Genomic DNA, 21,104 nt, shown 5'->3' on the forward strand with positions numbered 1-21,104 from the left:
AGCCTGGGGAGGGACAAACAGGGGTCTCTGACCCCCTTCCCCCCATGGGCTCATCCCTCCCCTCCCCCTGTTGGCCCTTGGGTATGCCCCCCTTCCTTGTAGCAGCAGGGGAAGGGGGATTCCCCTCTCGCCCCAGCCGTTGCTTCTGGCTCTCAACCACTTTTCTCTCGTGACCAACCAGGCAATAAAACTGATTTTTTTTTTAAAGCCAGTTTGTGAAGTGAGGCTCTGCGACAAGCCCAGGCTGCTCCGGCCGGTGCTCTGGGGTATCCATCCGTCCTCAGCAGCACAGGGCTGCGGGCCCAGCCGCGTGCATGGGGAGCTTGCTGTTCTTAGCCAGCCCCCTGCGAGCAGCCTGCTCAGCACCAGCTGTGCTGGAGAGGGGGCTCGGGTGCATGAGCTCAAGGGGCAGGCGGGGCAGCGCTGGGGTCCCCCGGCCCCCAGGGAGGGAGTGAAATCGGGGCATGCAGGGGCTGGGGAAAGGAGCAGCCCCCCTGCTTCGGGCCAAGCTCTAAAGTGAAGAAACCCAGCTGGGCACTGCTGCAGCTTTGCGGCTCGCCACAAGGTGGCAGCACAACACAGCACTAGGGCCCTGCTCCTGCCCCAGCCCTGCAGGCGGGCACCCAGGGGTGCAGCAGGGACCCTCCCTGGGAGAGCAGCTCCCCTGCAGTGGCGCTAGGCCCTGTCTGCGCAGGGTGCTGCACAATGCACTAGGCTGGGCCCTGACTCCCAGCTGCTGCTGAGCTGGGGCATCCACTCCTCCTGTGGCTCCTTTGCCAAGGGGCCATGGAGCACCTCCCTGCTGCGATAGCAGCTAAGCACCCCTGTCAAACCTGCAGGGTGCCCTCTTGGAGCACAGGTGAGCCGCCCCCTCCCTGTCCTGCAAATAGCCCCTTGCCCATGCTGCTGGCCTGCCAGTAACAGGATTCTGGGCTCTGCCCTGTACCCCCCGTTCTCTCCCTTGCAGCCAGCACCTCCTTTTATACATGGGGGACACTGACCAGAGGGGGTTTCATCCACCCCCCTCCCGCACCATTCCCAACCCCCATCAGTGCCTCAGTGTAAGAAAAGAACCGGGCCTGAAGCCCCCAGGCCTGTGCTTGGTTCAGGCGACTGCTGCTGGCATGAGCAAGCAGAGGATATAAACCGTAAGACATCCCTGGGGCAGGAGGTGGTGCTGGTGAGCTGCCGCGCCCACAGCCAGGCTGTGGCCCCGGCCCAGGAAAGCAGGAGAGGTTCCCTGATGGACCATGGAGATAGAACACGCAGCCATGGCAGGGCTGGGCAAGGTGCCCGCTCGGCTCGAGCCCTGAATGTAGAAGCCAAATGCTTTCTGGCCCAGGGGCTGCTCTGCAGTGGGCAGGGAGCTGGCAGCAAAGGGGACAGGCCCAGGGTGACAAAAGCCAATCTGAAGAGCTTGTGCACAACCCCGGGCACCCCCCCTCTTCCTTGGGAAAGGGGAACTAGCCCTGCAGGCTTGACTTCCAGGCCCTGTGGCTCCTACGCTGGCATTTCAATAACCTTGTCTAGCCCCCAGCTTCTGAGCTGGAGGGGCTAGTCATGGGACAGCGGGGTTCCGGCCCTGCCCAGCCTGGGGCTCCAACCACAAAGTTCAGTGCAAGAGGCTGGGGCTGGGTCCCTGCCCGGACTGTTCATGGCTGGCAGAGCGCCCTGCCTGCCGAGCATGGCACCCGCAGAAGGTACAAGAGCAGCTCAGGCTGGTCTCTGACTCCCTAGGAACAGCCAGGGGCAGGCTGGGAATACACAGGTCTTGCTGGCTGCCAGGCAGAGCTGCCAGGCAGCAGTCTCCACTCCTCTTTCGTTATTCAAGGAGCCAGGCCTGTCCAGGAACTGCAGCTTTGGCTGCAGGGGCCAGTTCTGCTATTTCTATAGGTGGAGAAGCAGCCACGGGGGGCGGGACAGAGGCATCATTTGTCTTGCAGCGTAGCAGCCGTGTTAGTCTCTATCTGCGAAAAGAACAGGAACTCCTTTCCTATTTGTCATGGTGTTTACCATACAGCTCCCCCACCTTGCTATAAAGCGGAGATGATCTAACCCTGGGCCGCGGGGGCTGCCTTGCGGATAAATGCAGCGTAAACGCACATTGGAAGACCAATCCCAGCTCTACATACAAAATCATGGGATCTAAATTAGCCATTACTGCTCACAGCTCTTGGAGTCATTGTGGAGAGTTCTCTGAAAACATCCACTCAATGTGCAGCAGCTGTCAAAAAAGCAAATATCAGGAACCATGAAGAAAGGTATCAGTAAGACAGAATATCATAATGCCACTATATAAAGCCGGGGTACGCCCACACCTTGACTACTGCGGGCAGGTCTGGTCACCCCATCTCAAAAAAAAAGATACATTAGACATTTAAAAGGTACAGAGGAGGGCAACAAAAATGATTAAGGGGATGGAACAGCTTCTATCTGAGGAGAGATTGAAAAGACGGACTAGTCAGCTTGGAAAAGAGAGAGAGCTCCGGGGGGGGGGGGACAGGGGGGACGAGCGAGGTCTCTAGAATGACGACTGGTGTGGAGAAAGTGCTGTTTACCCCGTCACCTACCCCCAAGAACCAGGGCTCACGCAATGAAATTAATGGCAGCAGGTTTAAAACAGACAAAGGCAAGTACCTCAGGCAATGCAGTCAGCGAGGGACCTCTGCCAGGGGACATTGTGAGGGCCACAACTATAACTGGGTTCAAAAAAGAACTAGATACGTTTGTGGAGAACAGGTCCAGGAATGGCCATTAGCCAAGACAGTCAGGGACAACCCTGTGCTCTGGGTGTCCCCTACGCCTGTTTGCCAGAAGCTGGGACTGGCTGACGGGAAGGATCACTCGATAAATTACCCTGTTCTGGTCATTCCCTTAGACGCACCTGGCACAGGGCTTTGCTAGCAGACAGGACACTAGGCTAGACGGACCAGTGGTCTGACCCAGTCTGGCCTCTCTCATTGTCCCTGGTTTTTGCATTTAACCCAACCGAGTCTCAGTGACTGCTTAGAAATTAATCCAGCTGGAGCACACAGTCGCTTTAGCACCTTTATTTAGGAGAAAGTTAAAGCCTGTAAATACAGCAATAAAATATACAAAAAATAAAATCTTTACAGTATTGAGCGTCACGAGGAGATGTACAGGCCGGAGGCGGCCGGATGATGGAGAAGCAGAGAGGCAGTGGTGGAAGGAGGCGGCTATTGTGTTAAGAAATAAACCTGGGTCGGCAAACAGTGTTCACCTCATCCGAACACCTAGGTCTGCACCAGAGGGCCAGGTCGGTGAGTGTGAGCCCACGCAGCGCACTAGTGCAGAGCACTAGCCCCATGCGAAGGCTGCCCATGGTGTAGGGCCTGGAGCAGCAGCTCAGAGCGGGCGCTTGCTGCCACCGTGGCCCGGGGCTTCTCCAGGCTTCTGAGTGAAGAAAAGGAAACACCCACCAGTGTTGATAAGCCTGGGTTTAGACCACACTGTAACATGCAGACGGCTCTGGCTCTGCACCCCCGCTCCCCTCGCCCACGCCAATTCTATACTGGGATCCATTAAGCCTGAGAAATTCAAAGCATGGTGCTTGGTTAAGCACAGCACAGAACTGTCTGTGTGTAATGGCTTCATACAGTCGCCAACTGTCTGCAGGGCGACCCAGTCCCCACAGAGGAGATCCACCTTCTCTGACCCACAACACTTTGCTGGCCATTTGGCACGTTTCCGGCAGACGCTAGGAGAGTCATTACTTTCCTCCTGCTGCCCTCACCCCACACAGCTGGTTGGGAGGTGGCTGCTGACTCTCCTAGGCCATCCAGCCTGCTAGCTTATCGCTGAAAAACCGACCTCCGACTGAAAAGAAGGGCAAAGACCTCCAGGTTTGTCTAGTGCCTACCACTTGGTGTTTCCTTTCCCAGTCCAATGGGGCTGGCGGGCCACGGAGCGGCAAGAACTGGTGCCAGCCGGCCCCGGAGGTCTGTGGGGTTTAAACTCTGGAGGGAGAGAACCAGGGACACTGCGTTTGATTCAGTGCCCTGAGGAGCCCAGCAGCCAGGGCGGGGATGGGGGGGGGGGGCCCAGTCGGGTTACACCAGAGAGCAGATCGGTAACTGAGGGCACCCCACTGTCACGACAGTGACCACCTGGAGGAAGGACCCAGCTGCGTGGGATCAGGGAGCATCGGGACAGCAGACAGTGCGTGGATCTGGTCTGACAGGGAGAGAACTACTGGCTTGCTCGCTGGAGATTCCCCCCGCTGCAGCCCCAGCACACAGGACAAGCCGGGTGTCCCTGCAGGCCAATTTCCAGGGGGCTTGCCTGGAGAGGCCATCCCAGGAGGGGGGAGGCGGGCGCCTGGCTTGCTCATCGCCCATGCTGGGTCTAGCCTGAGCCCCAGCAGATGGGCAGGGAGCTGAACCGCGCCGTGTACATCTGACTCCAGCTCAGGGGCCAGGACAGCTGTTCCCCACGTTGGAGACAGATCGGCCGGGCCACTCGTTACCCCAGCACCGGGGCTGACGGCCCGCCCAGCCCAGCCTCTGGCCTTTCCTGGAGGCCGGAGGCAGAGCCATTGGAATAGCCTGCCTGTCGGGGAGTCGCTTCGCAGCCCTCTTCGTTCAATGGCGTCTGGTGCGCGAGGCAGGTCAGCCTGGCGCGGTCTCCGCGCTCCTCACCCCTGTGCTGACTGGCTAAAGCTCTGGGGGTTAGGGCTGCTGGGTTCCAAGGCTCCTTTCCCGGCTGCCGCAAAGCAGCGGCCTGTTCACCGAATCCTGGTGGGGATCTGGAGGTTAGCGCAGGGATGAGCTGGGAAAGGGTCTGGCAGCGCTGCAGGAGGTCTGGAAAGCGCTTCGCATGGATGGAGGTGGCAATCAGATGCTAACAGGCACTTGATTGAGCAGAAAACGTTTGTTATGGAAGGAAATAGAAAAAAAGGTTCCCTCCCCCCAGCCCCCCGACACCACCTCTGAGCGCCAACTGGGTGCTCCAGTTAGACGGCCGCGAACTGATCGGGACCCCCCAAGGCCGACGTCTCTCCCCAGGGAGCAGCCCGGGGACGCTCTGGGGCATGGAGCGAACGCATGACCTAGCAGGACGAGGGAATGACTTGGAGCCGGGAAGCGAGAGTTGTCGAGACGCGGAGCCGGGCGCGTGGCCCTCACATGGGCGAGGCGGCACACTCCGGAGTCAGCTCCATGTCGAAGGTCAGAGACTCTGCAGGGAAACAGGGACAGGAGCCAGTCAGATCGGGGGGAGCCCCTAGAGCCAGCTGGACACAACACGCCTCTCCCAGCTGGGGAGCCACCAGGCCGGGAAGGGTCTAAGGTGAGCTGGGCTCTCAGAGGGGGCTGGCGCCAGATCCTGAGTCACCTGCCAGCTCGAAGTGATCAGAGGCCCCATGCCCTGGGGCACTGAGGGCCCCAGGTTTCTAAGTCCAGGGGGCCAGGCATTGCCCACTTACCAAACTGGCCTCCTGCGTTGGCCTCCGCTCCCTCGCTGTTATTGCCAAACTGCATGAGCGAGTCCAGCGTGCGCGGGGACATGGGCAGGTCGATGGTATTGCTGCAGGTCGTTCTGTAGCGGGAGAGGGTGGAGGACAGCACAAGAGAAGCCATGAGAGGCCGAGAGCCGCGTCCATCACCGCTGCAGCGAGGCTGCCTAGCATCGGACGGAGCTGAGCCTGTGTGGGAGGGGGAAGGATGGTGCCCTGGGATCAATTCCCAGCTCTGCGCCCACTTCCTGAGTGACCCTGTGCCTTGGGCTCCCACTTCTCCATCTGCAAAATGGCGAGAACCCCCTTCCCCCCACACTCTGCGGGGCTGAGCCGGCGAGCCTCCGAGCTCCTTGGGACGGGGCGTCTCCAGGCGTGTCTGCGCAGCTCCCAGCCCAACAGGGCCGGATCTTGGGCTCGCTGCAACAGAACAAAACAGTCTCGCTCTCAGTCGAGGCACGTCTGTCGTGGCTCCTACAGAGCAGGGCAACCCTGTGTTCAGACACCCCCAGGCAGCAGCCTCCTCGGAGAACACTTACGGGGTGACGCAGATGAACTTGGTCTTCAGGTATGGTGCAGTGCCTGTGGGGAGAAGAGCCGGTTAGTTGAATGCCATCTGTCCCACCCCGGACGGCCCCGCTATTGGGATACCTGGCCAGCCACAGATGGGCCGGCTTCGCTACGCACGAGCGCAGGAAGCATCAATCCAGGCCGGGAGGCAGCTCCCTGCCATCGTGACACTGATCGTTCACAGCTGCCAGATCTCCCCGACGTTCCCTCTCCGCAGAGCTCTCGCCAGCCACTGGCCGGACAGCAGGGGCGGAATGTCAACGACTACCTGAGTCCGTAGCTTCAGGGTGCTCCTGGCTCTCCGGGCGACAGTATTTGCCAAAGGCTTCCTCCTTGGGGATGTCGGGGTACAGGTAGACCAGGGGCGAGACCAGGATGTTGGTGGCATCCATGATTTTGTAGCCCATGATGATTTCCGCGAACGACATGCTGTTGAGCTGCTGCTTGGTGTACGGCTCCACGGACTGGATCTGGGTTTTCCCTAGAGGGGGAGGCAGCAGGTCACGCCGGCCCGGCCCTGGCTCACTTGGGAACCGCCCCGCAGAACGACCAGGAACAGAGACAGCCCAGCCAGCCGCCGCGGAGCCGCTGCGACCGAACAGAGGCAGGTTCTGGGCATGGCAGCAGGGAGCCTGGGAGGGGCCGAACACCCCCCGTTCCTGGCAGCACCAGGCGCTCGGCACCCCGGGGCTGGTTACTACGGTTACCCGGCTCACGTGTCACAAATAGCGACTGTCGTGGGGAAGGAGGGGCAGGGTTTAGAGCGCTGGCTGGGGACTCAGGAGAGCGGGGTCCAAGCCCCCCATGACCCTGGCTGACTGCCGGGCGGCAGAGTTGATTGCAGGGCTGGGCAAAGACACGCTAAGATCACAAGCGCCTTGCTCCACAGTAATGGGACCACGCGGCTCCCCGCGGCTCAGTGCCCGGCCCTGTCCGGACACACGAGCTCTGCCCGTGGGGTGCGTACCGCTGATGTCCTTCTCCACCCAGGTGAAGGTGATGCCCCCCTCCTTGCTGCTCTCGCTGAACCGCAGCAGGAAGGTGCCTGGTGGCTTGGTGCTCAGGATGGCACGCTCCCGCTCCTTGCTGATGAACCCCATGATGTACCTGGCAGAGGGGAGACAGTGCTGAGCCACGCAGCGATCGGCTGTATCGCCGCCTCCCTCCCCCACTCCCAGCGCCGCCGGCCGTGGCTGGGGCTGCACGTTGTTGTCACAAGGGATCCCCCGCCCCGCTGCTGCGGACGGTAGGCGCGGTCCCAGTGGGCATGCAGACAATTTGAAGCGAGAGGAACTTTCTCCAGGGGCTGCTTTGCCCCGGGGTGTTGGCGGAGACAGATCCATTGACCCTTCCGTACAGTTCTTCCTGCTAGTTGCCACCATGCAGCCAACGCCGTGGCCGGGAGGGAAGGAAGGAGCTGTGGTCCAGCCCCGCGAGCATCCTCGGGAGGGGCTGCCAATTTGATACACTTGGGCCACCCTGCCAGGGCTAACGGGCCGGCTGGCATGTCCTGAGGGCCAGATATTGGCTGCAGAGCTTCCCAGCGCTCAGTCCAGAAGGCAACAACCGAGCCCCCCGCCTGACCGGCACCGCACAGGCCAGAGAGCCCACCCAGCTCCAGCATCCAGCCCACAGCGGAGCTAGGGCACATTTCAGGAAGAGACCCCAGTCCTGATTCAAAGACTGCACCACAGCCCTGGCTGAGCTGTTCCCAGGGCTAATGCACCCCCAGTAAAGTGTGCACCCCGCATTTCTAATCTGCATCAGCGCCTGAAACAAAGTTCAATGACTGCAAAGGGACCCAGCACGATTCCGAGCCCAGGGGGAATTCACAGGGGCTGGCGTTCGGGAGAACACCCCAGGCTTTGGGAGTCACTGAGCTACAGGAGACATGGACACTCCCCCCGGCAGCCACCTTACAGCTCCCGTCTCAGCCCCTCCATCCCCTGGGGCCCAGGCCCCTCCCCAGACTCCAGGATCCTAGGGGTGGGGCCACGGCTCACCCTTCATTCCACAGCGCCAGGATGTATTTCTTCACAAGGTCGATGATGTTGTCCAGCCAGACCCAGAAGGAAAACCCCTTGCCAGCCATGTTTTCCTGCAGGGAAGACAGATGCCCGGTCAGCGCAGGCTCGGGGAGGGGAACGTGGAGCAGGAACGTGCCGTGGGGCAGTGCTCACCTTGCAGAACTTGGCCCACGTGATCTGGCAGCCGGAGTAGTTGACGCCTGGCCCTAGGGTGGGGACAGAGCAGGTCGTTAGCACTGGAGCAATTTCCTTAACGAACGGCATTTCCACGGGTCCATGAACTGAGCCCAACCGCAGAGCCCCATGCGCCATACGGGCTGCTGCCACCATGCTCCCGGCTAGCGAGTCAGGCTGGGAACAAACTCAGCCTCTGCCTTTGGCCTGCGTCACTTGGCACGGACCCTGCCGTGCCACTCGAGAGCTGCCCGGGCAGGGCTCACCGGGGGCTAGGCCTCCTGCCGAGTTTCACCTCCACTGGGACGCTGGGCAGGCTCCCCTGGGCTCAGGGACAGAGCCCACACCCCTCAAGACAACCCGCCTGCCTAAGGGGTTTAGAATCCATGGGCACAGCCAGCCCGGCCCTCTGGCGGGCAGGGCAGATTACCTAGGAGTTTCTCTGCCAGCGTGGTCAGCTGTTCGATGCTGAGGCCCCGCTTGGTGGTGGAGGAGAACTGCCAGCTCAGAACCTCGGCCACCTGGTCCCACGTGCCGATCGGGGGCTTGGTGAAGAAGTTCACGTTCTGCGGGAGAAAATGAAACCTCCCCGTGGGCGACGCCGACGGAGGCTGGGAAACACACCAGCTTGCAGCGGGCAGCCCGAAGGGGGATGCTGCCCAGCCCAACTCCCCACCCCACTTGGACAGGGTACCGTGGGAGAAGGACTGCCATCCCATGGGCGGTGCCTCTACCCCCCCTGTGTGTGACCTCGGGCCAGCAACTGCCAGGACTCAGTTTCCCCTCTTCTCCTCTCTGCCTCGTCTGGGTGGCTGGGAAGCTCTCTGAGGCAGGGACTGTCTCACTGTCTACGTGCAGTGCCAGGGCCCCCGATCTTAGTTGGGCCTTCTAGATCATAGCACAGTCTGAATTAGAGGGGTTCCTGTGGCTCCAGCCCCCAGGCTGCGGCCTCCAACCACGTGACAGACCAGTGCAGACTCAGCCCTTGCACAAGGGACCAGGCTCAGGCAGACCGGCCGTGCACCACCACTCAAAGCGCTGCCGACATGCGGCGCACAGACTCGGGTTCGGAGGGCGTTTCACACGGGTCTGACCTGGAGTGCTCAGGCCCAGGGCAGCTCAACTGAGCAGAGACAGACACTCTCGGGGTAGCTCCTCTGGGGGATCTGCTGAGTCTCTCCCACCCAGGGGCCACATGGCGGGCAGGGCACTGCTGGGCAGGCCGCGCACGTACCTTGGGGTTGTTCGTCAGCATGTTGTACCACAGGATGGACGCCCAAGCATTGGGCATCTGGCAGATGTTGGAGATGACCACGACAGGCAGGGAGTGGGTCTAGAGAGACGAGACACATACGAATGGCCCTACTGGGTCAGACCAAGGGTCCAGCTAGACCAGTCTCCTGTCTTCCGACAGCGGCCAATGCCAGGTGCCCCAGAGGGAATGAACAGAACCGGTAATCGCCCAGTGATCCATCCCCTGTCACCCATTCCCAGCCCTGGCAAACAGAGGCTAGGGACCTCATCCCTGCCCATCGATGGACCTAGCCTCCATGAACTTATCTAGTTCTTTTTTGAACCCTGTTATGGTCTTGGCCTTCACAACAACATCCTCTGGCAATGAGTTCCACAGGTTGACTGAGTGTTGTGTGAAAAAATACTTCCTTTTGTTTTAAACCTGCTGCCTGTTAATTTCATTTGGTGACCTCTAGTTCTGGTGTTAAGGAAGTGTTGTTTACTACTTCTCATAACTACTTTCTCCACACCGGTCATGATTTTATAGACCTCGATGATATCTCCCCTTAGCCGTCTCTTTTCCAAGCTGAAGAGTCCCAGTCTTATTAATCTCTCCTCACACGGAAGCTGTTCCAGACCCCTCATCATTTTTGTTGCCCTTTTCTGAACCTTTTCCAATTCCAATAGATCTTCTTGGAGATGGGGCGACCACATCTGCATGCAGTATTCAAGATGTGGACGTACCATGGATTTATATAGAGGCAACAGGATATTTTCTGTCCTATTATCTACCCCTTTCTTAATTATTACCAGCTTTCTGTTTGCTTGACTGCCGCTGCACACCGAGTGGATGGTTTCAGAGAACAATCCACAATGACTCCAAGATCTCTTTCTTGAGTGGTAACGGCTAATTCAGACCCCATCATTGTATATGTATAGTTGGGATTACATTTTCCAATGCATTACTTTGCATTTATCAACATTAAATTTCATCTGCCATTTTGTTGCCCAGTCACCCAGTTTTGAGAGACCCTTTTGTAGCTCTTCGCAGTCTGCCTGGGTCTTAACTATCTTGAGTAGTTTTCTATCATCTGCAAATTTTGCAACCTCACTGTTTACTGCTTTTTCCAGATCATTTATGAATATGTTGAATAGGACATGGTTATTTCCTTAGGTCCCTCCAGACACACCCCCCACCTGCCCCGGCCCCATCTCCCGGCCCAGGCCCTGCAGCATGCTGCAAGCCACGCCGCCTGGCTGCGCCCTGCCAGGGGTCCCTGATGCGAGCGCAGCCTCGTCTCTAGCGCGCTCTCCCTTCTCAAGCTGGCCTCCCCTTCTGCCATGAGCGGCTTCGTCCAGTGCCGAGGCCACAGCAGCGTCCTGCCTCCCTTCGCCCATCTCCTCCTGGGAGCCTTGCGAAGGCCAGCAATAGAGGTGAGAGACAGCGCTCTGCCTAATGCTCTGTGTACCCGCAGGTGGGGCGTTTGCTCCCACAGGCCTGGACAAGCCATCGGAGAAGCGGGGCCTTTATCTGAGGGGGAAGTCGGCGGCACCTTCCCCACTGGGCTGGGCGACCCCGTTCTGCTCCCGCCGGGGAGCAGGGGGACGGATACACAGCTCCGCCTGGCAGCAATTCCCACAGGACTCACCTCCAGGTCGATCTTCAGGCCCTGGTGATAGACCTCGGTCTCGAAGGTGATGAGGTGGAGCTCCTCTGTGACGATCAGGGAGGCCTGGGAAGGTGACAGGGAGGGCATTCAGAGGACACCAGCTTCCCCCCACCCCTGGGGGCCAGGCAGCTGACAGGCCAGGCACTGCTCTGGGTCACAGAGCCACATGGGGCGCCAGTGGGCTGGCGCCTGGGCACAGTGAGGTCAGCAGCAGCCTGTGCTCCCCAGATGCCCTGCGGGTACATGCAGGCTTGACCCGTTTTGCAGGGGCCCGCTGGGGGGTTGCTTTGCCTCCCTGCAGAATGCGGCGCACAAGATCTTCCCTACAGACGGTCTGGAGAAGGAGAGAACTCCAGTGAGCTCTGGAGGGGCTGCCCAGGAGGAGAGCCTGGCGGGAGCTCCCCCTCCCTCTGGGCTGGGGACCAGAGGGGTCTCCTTCAGGGCCCCCTAGGCCGCCTCTCCAGCCACATGCGCAGGCTCAGACACTCACGTCGCAGTTGGCTCTGCCCCCGTTGCCACACCTCTGCTCCCGCAGTGTCTGCAAAGAGAAGGGACAAGCTAAAGCCCAGGCCAGCTCCCGGGCCCCGGGCCCCAGGCCAGCTCCCGGGCCCCGGGCCCCAGGCCAGCTCCCGGGCCCCGGGCCCCAGGCCAGCTCCCGGGCCCCGGGCCCCAGGCCAGCTCCCGGGCCCCGGGCCCCAGGCCAGCTCCCGGGCCCCGGGCCCCAGGCCAGCTCCCTACCAGGTGCTTGAACTCTGCCGACAGGCTGCCGTTGTTCGACTCCTCCATGTTCATGACCTTGGTGTTTGTCCCCAGGATGTTAAACTTCCGGGACCTGGAGGGGGGGGGGGGGGGAAGAGAAGGATGGTTAGGACCCCCCAGAGCCCAGCAACAGAGCAGGGGGCGGGACGACACGCGCCTCAGGGAACGGAGGAAGACAAGACGCGTTGGCTCCACTTACCCCCGGAGCGCGGCAACGTCACCAGAGTCCCTGCAGAGGAGACAGAGGCACAGTGTTGGTTCGCTCCGGAGTGGAGGGCACATCCCATTTATGCCCCCCACCCAGGTGGGCACTGCAGCTCCCAAGGGGCCCTGACTTCGTGTGGACGGCTCATGCGCACCCTGAACCCAGCAGCCCAAGGGCACCCGAACGAGAGCCACGTGCAGTGGGCATGAAAGCCTCCTCTGTGCCCACAGGGCCCTCGCTCCTCCTGGATCTCAGCACAAGGGCGGATTCCCCCAGGAGAGGCTGGGGCCTGGGCAGAGCCCATGGCCACGGCTTGGCCCTTCGTTCAGCGACTCCTCCCCAGCCCCGCGGGTGCAGCACGGCCCAGAGCACAATACTCACTTGTCAATGCAGACTTTGATCTTCAGCTGGTAGTTCAGCTCAGGAAACTTGACGAGTAACCTGTCAGAAGGCAGCAGGCGTTTCAGCACGAGCCGTTTGGATGCCAGAGCAGCCTTCGCCGGTGGCCACGAGCCGAGCATCCCAGGAGAATCGCAGGAGGTTTAAGCACCACTTAAGCACTGGGGCAGCGCTGTTCCCACGAAGGCTCCCAGGCAAAGGCCCAGGGAGGTCTCCGCTTCCAGGAGATTAGAGCCCCATTCCCAGGGTACCAGCCCTTGCAGCTGCTGTCGAGCGTGCTGGGAGCTGCGGGTGCTCTGAGGGTCAGGCTGTTAGCACCCACTGCCCCCTTGCTCCCCCACGCACTCAGGGGACAGGCTCTCAGCTGGGGATCTGACCGGGGAAGGGTCTGGTCCCAGGCCACGTGGCAGGACCACAGCGGAACTGGGATCAGCACTCGGGATCCCCCAGCTCTCGACCTCACGCCCGTCCCTCCCCACTCTAGGAGCTCCAACGCCAGCCGCTGGACGACAACACCGCACCGGGGCGTCCGCCTCCAAACCCGGGGCCTGGGGTCATGCTGCTCTTGTTGCCAAGCGTTCCAACATGACGGAGCAGAAAGGTGTCGTGTGGGAGAGGCTGGGCCAGGGGAGACCAGCCACAATGGGAATATGGCGACAGGAGCCAGGCACGTGGGCGAGCAGAGGCACCACGCCCCAAGAGATCGGTCGAGGCAGAAACGCCACCAGCTGCGGGTGCAGGAGCACTTGCCATGTCCTCCCGCCAGCCCCGGCTGCAGGGGCAGAGAAACAAGAACCCGCAGTCTCCGGGAACAGAGTGGCTGGCGCTGTGTCAACAAGGGGCCTGCTCCTGCAGCCATTTGGGCCGGATTCCCCACCCTGGCAGGACAGGCGTTCTCCAGCCAGACGAAGGAGCGAAAGGACCCTCCAGATGCACGCTAACAGCGACTGTGCATTTGGCCTCCCCACCTCGACAGCTCCCCCAGCACAAACAAAGACTAACCGGACTTTGGTGGTGAACTGCACGCCAGTTTTGATGACCAGGGGGCGATCCGGGTGCATGGGCATGCAGGGCTGCCTCTCCACCACGAAGGCACTGCGGGACGAGAGCATATGGGGCGTCATGCTCGGACCTGGGGGGGGGGGGGGGGGGAAGAGACCTGCCTCCCAGACACACCCGCGCTGCCAGCCTCCTCCCTGCAATAGCTGCTTCCAGTCGCGCACAGGGTCAGCGGGAGCCGCGATTTGCCCTCGTGACCTGGGAAGTACGCACGGTACCTTTTCATTAGATTCCTGAACAGCTCCACAATCCTCTCCTCCAGCATGGGCCGGTGCTGGACGATCGGGTCTCCCTTGTAAGACACTTTCTGCTGCAGCTCCTCTAGCTTCTTGATCTGCTGCCGCGTCTGGAGCTGGGACTCTGCGAGGGATGTGATCCTGGAGGAGGGGGGAGCCGCGTTAGCGCCTCTCACTCATTCAGCCTCTTACTGCCCTGGGCGCCAGCAATCTGCAGCCAGCAGAGGGGAGAGGCCTGGATCCCCGCCCAGCACCTTTCCCCGCGGGCTGCAGGAGAACGCCCGAGGCACACGGTTTGCAAAGGAGAAGGGTGTAGATTGCTCAGTAGTGGTCTGGGCAGGGCCCCGAGTCGTCACACCCGCTGGGGCGAAGGGTTTGATGGGCCTGTCAATCGACCACCATTCATTCTTCCGGCAGCCAGGCGGGCTGGCCCGAGGCGTGTTTGGGCGGGGGAGACACTGGGGACTATTTAGCCAGGCGGGAGGAGGGGCCAGGGACAGAGGTCCGTTCCTGGCGGTTTGAATTTACCCACTACAAGAAGGATGTGGAAAAATTGGAAAGCGTCCAGCGGAGGGTCACAAAAATGATTAGGGGGCTGGAACACATGACTTATGAGGAGAGGCTGAGGGAACTGGGATTGTTTAGTCTGCGGAGGAGAAGAATGAGGGGGGATTTGATAGCTGCTTTCAACTACCTGAAAGGGGGTTCCAAAGAAGATGGAGCTAGGCTGTTCTCAGTGATAGCAGATGACAGAAGGAGGAGTAATGGTCTCACGTTGCAAGGGGGGGGGGGGGGAGGTTTAGGTTGGATATTAGGAAAAACTTTTTCACTGGGAGGGTGGTGAAACACTGGAATGCGTTACCTAGGGAGGTGGTGGCATCTCCTTCCTTAGAAGTTTTTAAGGTCAGGCTTGACAAAGCCCTGGCTGGGATGATTTAGTGGGGGATTGTTCCTGCTTTGAGCAGGGGGTTGGACTAGGTGACCTCCTGAGGTCTCTTCCAACCCTGAGATTCTCTGATTCTAGGATTCTCTGCCCGGGATCCAAGCAGCACCCAGCCGGCTCTCCGCTGGGGAGCACTAATGGGAACAGGCTGCGGGGGGGGCTCATGGGTTCTCACCAATTTTCCAGGCGATCCAGGCAGATGTTGGGAGGGCCCCCGATACAGGCGATTTGCTGCCTTCTCTTCCAGTCAGCCAGCTCCTCGTCTGCCAGCGTCTTCTGCACGTACTCCATGGCTGACAGCAGCCCGGCCAGTTCGCTCACAATCCCCTGTCCAGGGAACAAGACAGTCAGGTGTCGCCGGATCCCTCCAGTCCCTGCAAGTTCTAGATCCCTTAGACGGGAGGAGCCCCTGAAAGGCACCTGCAGGTCTGCCAGCACCAGTGGCTTCTACTGCGGCTCTGTGGGCGTGTCCTGTTCTAGCCGGTGCTTATATCAAGCCCCTCACCGTGGTATCTGAGCATCCCGACACTGCATTTAGGAACAGATGTTCAAGTGCTCAATGCTCAGAGGTGGGGCCAGATTTCCCAGCTCAGCTCCCAACCTGCCAAGCTCCGTTCTGGCCACGTGTCATGGTGCCTACGTGGGAGCAGAGCCCTTCCGGGGGGCCTGGCCCCAGGCTGCTCTCCACACACTAGATGCGCCGAACACACGGCAGCTGGGAAGTGGATTTAGGGAAGTCACTGCAAACTCCTGGGGGTGGCAATCGACTCAGCTGTTTGCTTTCAAACAGAATCAGCAGAAGTCAGGGCTGGGTAGGTGTGAAAGCGCCTGCACTGGGTCAGCGAGATCACACATGATACGTCTGACGTGTGCACACGGACAGGCCGGGCACGTCCCGCTACGCAGCTCAGCTGCTCTTCGGCACGAGGCCACTTGCTGACAGAGGCAGGAGCTGCCTCCGCTCTTTCATTTGGTCTTTTCTACTCGTGCCTAAGACAAGAGGAGGCCGGTTTGGTGCCCGAGAGGAAACCGCCCAGGGACTTTGACAAGTGAGGGCATGGGGGGGGCGGGGAGGCTGAGCAGAGGGCAGACAGAAGCAGGGGGAGGAGAGCCCTGTACTCTGCGCATCTGGTCCAGCGCCGTCAGCATCTGCTCCAGCTGCTGCATCTTTTGCCGCGTGACAGACTGATTGTTTCCGTTCAGGTCCTGCATGTCTGGGTGGGGAGAAGAGCGAGTTACTCGCCAAGCGCACGCGCCCCAGCCCTCTCCCAGCACGGGGCGCCCAGTGCCCCCCCAGCTCCCTGCTCAGTCACCTGTCCAGCAGAAGGTGCTGGGCTTTTGGTTTTAACTCTCCATCTCTCCAGCCCTATAGGTGCTGGAACTAGGGGCGCTGGGGCTGCCGCACCCCCGGCTTGAAGTGGTTTCCATCACGTACAGGGTTTACAGTTTGGTTCAACAGCTCTCAGCACCCCCACGAATTGTTCCCGCACCAACATGGGAGTAGCAGACCACCCCCAACCTCTCACGTATTTATCCTCATCCCCCTTCCCCCCCCGGTCAGCATCAGGATCCCCACTGCCTGGGGGCCTGAAGCCCAGACGGTGACTGTCCCGCCGGGCTGGGATCCCCACCGCACGCTGAGGTTTAGAGCGCGACCCCCATGGACTGGCTGAGGCACAGACTGAGCGACTGCCCCGAGTCACAGGGAGTCTGTGGTCGAGCCAGGAATAGAACTGGGGTCTCCCGAGTTGCAGGCCAGTGCCCTGTCTTTGCCCTCGGTGGGAGGAATGCCAGGCTTGCCCCCAGCGCTGGCTCAGACAGGCCTCGCCAGATTGCACCTCCTGGCACATTCCCCTCTGGACAGGCACTTCCCCCTTTACCTCCTTGGCTTTTCAGCGTCTTGTAGTTGAAGTCAAAGTCGTCCTGGAGATTCTCCACCACCTTCATCTTTTGCTCCAGATCCTGCAAGGTGAGGGGTCGGGGGTCATCTCAGGGGCAGAGGTTCAAACACACTCAGCAGGGCCATGGGGTGGGGATCCCCAGGGCTGGTCCCCGGGCAGCTGGGCTGACCTACCTGCACCCGCTTCCGCACGTCCTGTAGATGCTGCTCCAGCATTTGCTGCTTCTCCGTCACCACAGCGGCCGTGGGGTGCGACGCCTGCCCGCCTTGCTGCGGAGGGGAAAGGAGATGGGCGTTTGCGAGAGCCGGATCGCAGACCCTGCTGCGATACTGTCTGCCCGCGGGGGAGCCGCATGCGCTGCTAGCGAGCTCCTGGATCAGCCGGGCAGCTTGAGCACTCTGGCCTCTTGGCTCAGGGCTTTGCAAGCAGATTTGCCTCCCCACCACGAATCAAACAGGCAGCGTCGAGTCCTGGGATTGCAGCTCGGGGGCCCCAGATCTTAGTAGATGCCCCCGCCCCACGCTGATGCCCAGAGTGACAAGCTGAACGCAGACGAGGAGAGAAGACAGGTGGACGCACAGACCAGGGGGCAGTGACGCAGCTCCCCCGAGCCAAGCGAGGACTAGCACTGTGCCCCTGAGCGGGCGCTGCCTCGCAAACAAGCAACAGCGGCCCAAGCCAACTAACGGCCGTCCTGCACTCGCCACTTTTCCCACACGCTGAGCGAACATGGCCCCCTTCTTGATGGATCCTGCGAATGGCCATTCAAATCCCACAAGGCCTTAGGTACCCCCTACACCCCCCCACTTCTACCCAAAGGGCGCGTAGGCCTGTTCTGCATCAAGGAAGGGGGGGCGGGGGGCTTGTCTGGCAGGGAACTGCCTCAGCGAAGAGCTGGAGCTCCCCCTGCTCTCACCTGGGCCGCGGTTGCAGCTGTCTGGAGCAAGCGAGATTCTTCCCAGAGACACCGAGCCACGATCCGGGCTATTTCCATCGGCTTTTCCAGGTACCTGCTCTGTAGGCATTTTTGGAGAGAGGGACAGGAGAAAAACAAAAACATCCAACCAACGTTGAGCAGGTGACAACAATGATGGTGATTTTCAAGCCTAGGGCAAAGGCCGAGTGTTTCAGAGCCATTCAGGGAACCGCTGAGGGGTTTAACAGGAACTGGGAATCACGGCCTGCTAGGATGAGGTTCTCCCTCAAAAACACTGCCTAAAATGTAGAGTGGATTCGTCACAGTTTTGCAGAGTCCAGCACGAACTGCTGGTCTCTCCCTGGACACAGACGAGCCACAAATGCATTTTACAAGTAGTTAGTAGAACCTGCCAAGCCCCCTCCGTGCCTCAGTTTCCCCAGGAAGTGACCTGGTCACAGAGAGAATCATTGTCGGAGTTGGGACGATAACCCAGAAGTCCTGGTCCCCAGTCCTCTGCTCTGACCACTAGGTATCACTGCCCACTATCAGTTCTCCAATCTGCCAAAGACTGAGTGTAGCAGAGATATTAAGTGGTGGGGTCGTGAGAAACCAGTAGGGCAGGAATGTTAACCCACCCACAGGCAGCTGAGGTCGTTACCCAAAGGGCATTTCAACCTTGCAGCTCAGCATTGGCCTTGGAGGGGAGAGGACAGTGCCCTGTTCAGGTCGCAGACAAGGCAGAGCCGAGAGTGCACACGGCTTTCTCTGCCATCAGAGTGGGGAGGCAGGGGCTGCTCATCAGCGACATCACGTGGCCTCCGCCTCTTCTCTGGTGCTTGAGGAGCGAAGGGGGAAATGCCAACCAGGCTCCCAACCACCTTTGGCCAGGCCTTGCCTCGTGACTCCTCCGCTTGCACTCTGGCTAGGGCAGGAGGGCTGGGTGCGGGACAATGGAAGCGCGTGCTTCGCTGGGTTTCCGATTCAGAGTGTTGGGCAGGGCCCCCAGCAGCCACGCCACGGCCCCATCAGCCCTCCGGAGGGGCCAGAGGGCAAGGGCTGTCAAAGATCTCGGACCAGCAGAGCCACGTCATTGGGGGGCAGGAGGGTTACCCGCATAGCTACCCAGGTGCAACCCCTCATGTGGACAGTTCTGCTGCGATCGAGGGGCCTTGACAGGGCCAGGAAAGGGTTAATGAGCTGCTGCGGGCTTTGTTAGTCCTACCCCGACACATTGGCAAAAGGCTTGGAGGGAGGCGTAAAGGGGGAAAGCTGGGGGCTGGCTGGGCGGGGTCGTCGAGCTCGGACTCAGACAGGCCTGGCTGGGGACAGGCGCCGACCCGAGACTGCTGCTGCCAGGGCCCCGAGGGAAGGCGATGCCGAGGTGGGACTGCTGCTTTGGAGTGGCTACCTGCCCATTGCTGCCAAGCGAGACGCCGGCCGGGAACACTCTGCCTGAAGGGAGCGACAGCTCCGTGCAAAGGGCCCGGCGGCGGTTTCTCGCGTGGCTACGTGGTGCGGCTAGACAGGGCCTGAGGGCGAGTCGAGCCCATAAGTTTCGTGGGTCCCGAGGTCAGGGAGGCAACGGGAGCATCCTTAACTAGCTGGCCGGGCTGAGCCGAGAACCCGCTGCCTCTGAGCACGAGAGACAGGAGGCAGAGCGTCCCCCAAGCGCCCCACCCTGCCACCAGTGCTACTGACCCCGGAGGCTCTTCCTGGGGCCCCCAGCCCGGTGGCACGGCACCCACCTGCAGGAACTGTTTGATCCTGCGCAGGTTGTGCTGGTAGAGGACGTTGGATTCCTGCAGGAAGCGGCTGTACTGCTGATCGATCTCCCCCAGGAGGTTGTGGAAAACCAGCGTGGCGTGGGACTCCTTGCTGGCGGCGTACGCCCTGCGTGGGAGGGACGGCACAGAGGCGGGACTCAACTAGCCACGCAAAGCAGGTGCAAGGAGGGGGTAGGAACAGTCCGTGCCAGCAGCACGGGCCCCACTCTGCTCACCCCAGGGCGACTCCATCGGCTGCTTGGGAGCGACTCCCACCTGCACAGTGAGAGCAGGCCCCGGCTCCCTGCTGGGGTGTGACCCCCCCCGGGCACCCAGCTGCCTGACGTGGGCCCCCTAGGCAAGCCCCAGCAAGAGCAAGAGGCGCCGTCTGCACACCTGAGTCGAGTGGCTGCAGAAACCTGCTCATCCGTGCGCGTAGGCCCGACTCACTCATGCAGGCAGCTGTGCATGCAAATTCTACGGGGACGTTTTTAGGCTGCCCGACAGCTCAGCCTGAGTCAGTCTTAGCAAGCCGAGTACGCGCTCTGCATCGGTCCCCTCCACCTCCCGCCGCGGGGAGAGTCTGCGAGAGCCAGCGCCCAGTCCCAGACCTGCTTGCGATGTGTCAAATCCACCATTAAAAGTGCTCCAGCCAGCCCCGGCCCCGAGCTGCCCTACCTGCCTGCAGGTGTGACACACACCAATGTTCACCACCTTGGCAGCGTCAGGTCGGCCAGTGACACAGGAGAGAGGGGAGGGGAAGTGCTTGTGTTTGCAAATTCCTCCACCAGCTCCGGTTCTAGGAGAGATGCTCAGCAATGGCCAGATTCACCCTCTGCAAAGGGCTAAGCACCAGGGCCAGGCAGCCTGAAACCCCCCAGGCGTGACTTCAGTGGCATCTAGCCCTGGTATCGGCCCCGGGCATGGGAGAGGGTCATCCAGACAGCCACAGCAGGCCAGAGTGCTGCCACGCCATTTGGCAACAGCAGCCCAAGCGCAGGAGGTTTGGACAGAGGAATTGCCAGGCCAGGTGCCCACCGAGTGCAGTTTCCCGCCCCCAGCTGCTGCAGTTACGGGATACCCGCCCCAGGTAAGTCCCTGCCTGACCCCCATGCGCTGGAGGCTGGCTCATGCCCCGAAGCAGGCGGGCAGACACGAGGACTTACCAGTCCTGGCTTTCGATCCAGGGGGCCAGGAACTGCCTGAGCTCCATGGGGAAGCTGTCGCTATACAGCTGATGCAGCTGCTCCAGGTAGCGCGTGTCCAGCTGCTGCAGCTGGTTCCACTGTGCCATCTCGTCCGGCTCTGGAAACCTGGCAACACACGGAGAACCGCGTCAGAGCCGCAGGGATGCTGAGCCGCAGGGGGCCGCCGCGGGCTCCAGGGGCGCGTCTTTGTTCACCGGGGAACAACTCTTGCGGGGCGTCTGCCACAGCGTCAGACCCATACGCTGGAGTGACGAGTGATTGTCATCACAGGCCTGTGGGGAGGGTCCCGGTCAGATTTTAAACACCACCCCCGTTTTGCCAGGCTCCTAGCCCCACTGGTGGGCCGCCTGAAAGGGTGGCATCTCCCATGCTTGATCTTCGCCCAAAGTTCGGTTTTATTTAAGGTTGATGGAAATCCCCTGGGCCATTTCTGAATTCAGCAGAAAGAACGGACCCGGTCTTCCCTATTTTCAGAGGCGTTCCTGGCTTTGTTATTGCCCCTCTGCCTACAGGAGACAAAAATAACTCCCCCTAAACACTGCAGAGCGGCCCACCCTGAGCGCCT

At 60.7% G+C, this 21,104-nt stretch overlaps 1 protein-coding gene across 4 annotated transcripts in view; it reads right to left on the minus strand.

Moving 5' to 3' along the window:
- Positions 1-3,062: 3,062 nt before the first annotated feature.
- The window catches only part of STAT3 (signal transducer and activator of transcription 3), a 33,908-nt gene continuing 15,866 nt past the window's right edge, over positions 3,063-21,104 (minus strand). Inside the window, exons 2-24 of one of the 4 annotated variants that reach the window (XM_074940967.1) lie at positions 20,498-20,644; positions 19,314-19,458; positions 17,566-17,664; positions 16,823-16,918; positions 16,629-16,710; positions 15,868-15,962; positions 14,924-15,075; positions 13,788-13,946; positions 13,513-13,605; positions 12,493-12,552; positions 12,106-12,135; positions 11,886-11,979; positions 11,638-11,685; positions 11,127-11,210; positions 9,479-9,577; positions 8,675-8,810; positions 8,224-8,276; positions 8,047-8,141; positions 7,011-7,150; positions 6,312-6,524; positions 6,013-6,055; positions 5,444-5,556; positions 3,063-5,196 (exon numbers count right to left, since the gene is read on the minus strand). In XM_074940967.1, the coding sequence (XP_074797068.1) occupies positions 5,141-5,196; positions 5,444-5,556; positions 6,013-6,055; positions 6,312-6,524; positions 7,011-7,150; positions 8,047-8,141; positions 8,224-8,276; positions 8,675-8,810; positions 9,479-9,577; positions 11,127-11,210; positions 11,638-11,685; positions 11,886-11,979; positions 12,106-12,135; positions 12,493-12,552; positions 13,513-13,605; positions 13,788-13,946; positions 14,924-15,075; positions 15,868-15,962; positions 16,629-16,710; positions 16,823-16,918; positions 17,566-17,664; positions 19,314-19,458; positions 20,498-20,625 (2,313 nt within the window). In that variant the 5' untranslated portion in view covers positions 20,626-20,644 and the 3' untranslated portion in view covers positions 3,063-5,140. Of the gene's footprint in view, positions 5,197-5,443; positions 5,663-6,012; positions 6,056-6,308; positions 6,525-7,010; positions 7,151-8,046; positions 8,142-8,223; positions 8,277-8,674; positions 8,811-9,478; positions 9,578-11,126; positions 11,211-11,637; positions 11,686-11,885; positions 11,980-12,105; positions 12,136-12,492; positions 12,553-13,512; positions 13,606-13,787; positions 13,947-14,923; positions 15,076-15,867; positions 15,963-16,628; positions 16,711-16,822; positions 16,919-17,565; positions 17,665-19,313; positions 19,459-20,497; positions 20,645-21,104 lie in introns of those variants that run through there. The other 3 variants (XM_074940966.1, XM_074940969.1, XM_074940968.1) reach the window with 3 other exon arrangements.

Source organism: Natator depressus, chromosome 27 (genome assembly GCF_965152275.1).
Source record: "Natator depressus isolate rNatDep1 chromosome 27, rNatDep2.hap1, whole genome shotgun sequence".
NCBI classification, from domain to species: domain Eukaryota; kingdom Metazoa; phylum Chordata; order Testudines; family Cheloniidae; genus Natator; species Natator depressus.